The following is a 2,778-nucleotide window of genomic DNA, read 5'->3' as shown; positions in this document are numbered from 1 at the left end:
TAATAATAATAAAAATACATTTAAATCTCTCCTTTAATAAATGAATTCATTATTAGTTCCACCTAATCTCTATTATATATTTTGCACCAAAGAAGAGTGGATCACAAGACCACATACATCATCACTTACTCTTGTTGATCGATATGATGGATGAAGAAGAAGCAGCAAAGAGAATGGAAGAAGGACTCAGAAATAATTCACCAATGGATAAGAGGCAGGAAGAGGTAGTTAAGAACGATATTAATGATTCTACAACTGAGCATGGCAAAGAGAGAATAATAATGGAAGTAATTGGTGTTAAGCAGAAGACAAAGCGGGTTGCAACACTTGATGCCTTTAGGGGTCTCACCATAGTGGTTAGTACTAATTAATATATAGTCAACAAGCTAAGTGTGTGATGGGTGGTTTAATTTCAAGTATAAAAATGTTATTTGTATACCAAAGTCAGCCACTAAAATTAATTATTAATATATTTGTGTATAAACATATGTGGTTTAATTTATTTTCAATATGTATTTATATTCTAGCATATATTTTATACTAATGACTGATTTTAGTGGCTGATTTTAATGTACACTTAGCATAACTCTTTGAAGTCATTAATAATTAACTTGTATTAATTATTTTTTTGTAGTTAATTTGACAATTATATGTATATAGTTGATGATACTGGTAGACGATGCTGGTGGAGCTTATCCTCGGATTGATCACTCTCCATGGGATGGATGTACTTTGGCGGATTTCGTTATGCCTTTTTTTCTTTTCATTGTTGGGGTTGCCATTGCCCTTGCACTCAAAGTAACTTTACTAATTCATCACTCTCTTCTTGTCTTTTCCCGTCTTAAAGTTTTCTAATCTATTTTGAGTTTTTATCTTTTTCTTAATATTTGGACTATTTTTATCTCATATTTTATTCGTACTATTTTTTGTTTTTAACTATCTTAAACGTGAAGAATAAAATTAAAATATGTAAAGTAAAAATATAACATTTTAAATGTTAATTTATTCACATAAGACTTTGATTATGATAATGCAGAGAATCCCCAAGATAAGGTATGCAGTAAAGAAGATACTCCTTAGGACATTGAAGCTTCTTTTCTGGGGCATACTTTTGCAAGGTAAATCGTACATATATAAGAACTCCTCAATAATCTCTAAAACTTTCGTTTTAACGTCTATTCTAGTTAATAGTATAAACATAATTTATATATAAATATTCAGAAATTTTTACTTCTTTTATGTTTAAAAATATTTAGGATATAATATATACACAAATACAAATAAATTTTGGTACAGTTATGAATTTGTTTTTATGACATAGGTGGATACTCTCATGCGCCCGACGACCTTGTATACGGAGTAAACATAAAATTTATCAGATGGTGTGGCATTCTTCAGGTATTATGACCAATTAAATTTACTGAAATGCATGTTTCATAATTAAAAAAGTGAAGAAATTAAATAAAATTAAAAGAAAAATCTAACACAGTGTGTGTGTTTTTGCAGAGAATAGCTCTTATATACTGTATTGTCGCTTTAATAGAAACCTTCACCACGAAGCTTAGACCCACTACCTTCACTCCTGGACATCTATCCATTTTTACTGCCTACAAATGGCAATGGTGACAAATTAAAGACCATCCACAACACATATATATTGAATTATAGTTATTAGTTTAAGTATCTAAATTGATCCTTACAAAATTTTCTGTGGGATACTTCTATTATTCTAAAAGTTTTTGAGAATTATTATTATCAATTACTTCTTTTGTTGTTTTAAAATGAGTTTGTTTATCTTATCATAACAAAAATACATACATATTAAAATTTTAATTGAAAGTGATGAAGTGACTAAATCTGTGTTACAAGAATAATTTTTAAAGATTTTAAAATAATAAAAATTTATTGAAAAAAAAATGCTTGATCTAAAATTCGTAAAGGATCCATCTAAATATTTAATCTATTTATTATTATTGATATTACTTTTACGTTATTTATCTTCAAAGATGTTGATTAATTCCATTGGTATAATGGCAGGTTTGGTGGCTTGGTGGCATTCCTTATATACATGATTACAACCTACACACTCTACGTTTCAGATTGGAGTTTCGTGGATCATATTGATGATGACAAACCACTCAAGAGATATACAGTACATATTTGCATACATGATCTCGATCTCTAACTTAATTAATTATTATATATTTTCTCCAACTTAATTAGCTTAATTTGTTAATTACTAGGTGATATGTGGAATGAGAGGACACCTAGGTCCTGCATGTAACGCTGTTGGCTATGTTGATAGACATGTTTGGGGGGTCAACCATCTCTACTCTCAACCTGTTTGGAGACGCTTGAAGGTCACTACTATACTACTTTTTTCAATATAATTAAATAAGATTGAAGGCAGGAATTTTTTTAGTATTTTTAATCAACCATTGATTATCATAAATATTAAATTTTTTTTAATAAAAAAATTTATTAATTTATATATACAAACTTTGAAAAATATAAATACAAACGGTATTAATTTATGGAAAAGTCTAAGAGGCCAGCAACTTTGTTAAATTCTGGCCAGCATGTAACCATCAAGGAAAAATAAGCCATTTGATGAAATTTCAAACCAATCTCACACCATTAAAACCATCATTGATTGCTATTTAATGGTTACAAATCACAAAAGTTGCTGGCCCCTAGCATTACTCTTAATTTATATATGTAAATTTTAGTCAATATAAGTACAAATTATATATTTTTTGTGTAAAAAATATCTATTAA

At 28.4% G+C, this 2,778-nt stretch overlaps 1 protein-coding gene across 2 annotated transcripts in view; it reads left to right on the top strand.

The window, feature by feature from the left end:
- The window catches only part of LOC107648129 (heparan-alpha-glucosaminide N-acetyltransferase-like), a 16,906-nt gene continuing 14,193 nt past the window's right edge, over window positions 66-2,778 (top strand). Inside the window, exons 1-7 of one of the 2 annotated variants that reach the window (XM_021104468.1) lie at window positions 66-356; window positions 661-798; window positions 1,037-1,118; window positions 1,322-1,398; window positions 1,507-1,622; window positions 2,038-2,152; window positions 2,244-2,360. In XM_021104468.1, coding sequence (XP_020960127.1) covers window positions 144-356; window positions 661-798; window positions 1,037-1,118; window positions 1,322-1,398; window positions 1,507-1,622; window positions 2,038-2,152; window positions 2,244-2,360 — 858 coding nt within the window. In that variant the 5' untranslated portion in view covers window positions 66-143. Of the gene's footprint in view, window positions 357-660; window positions 799-994; window positions 1,119-1,321; window positions 1,399-1,506; window positions 1,623-2,037; window positions 2,153-2,243; window positions 2,361-2,778 lie in introns of those variants that run through there. The other variant, XM_021104469.1, reaches the window with a different exon arrangement.

Source organism: Arachis ipaensis, chromosome B06 (genome assembly GCF_000816755.2).
Source record: "Arachis ipaensis cultivar K30076 chromosome B06, Araip1.1, whole genome shotgun sequence".
In the NCBI taxonomy this organism is placed as follows: domain Eukaryota; kingdom Viridiplantae; phylum Streptophyta; class Magnoliopsida; order Fabales; family Fabaceae; genus Arachis; species Arachis ipaensis.
The sequence above is the reverse complement of the archived record's forward strand: the minus strand, read 5'-3'. Positions and strand labels throughout refer to the sequence as shown.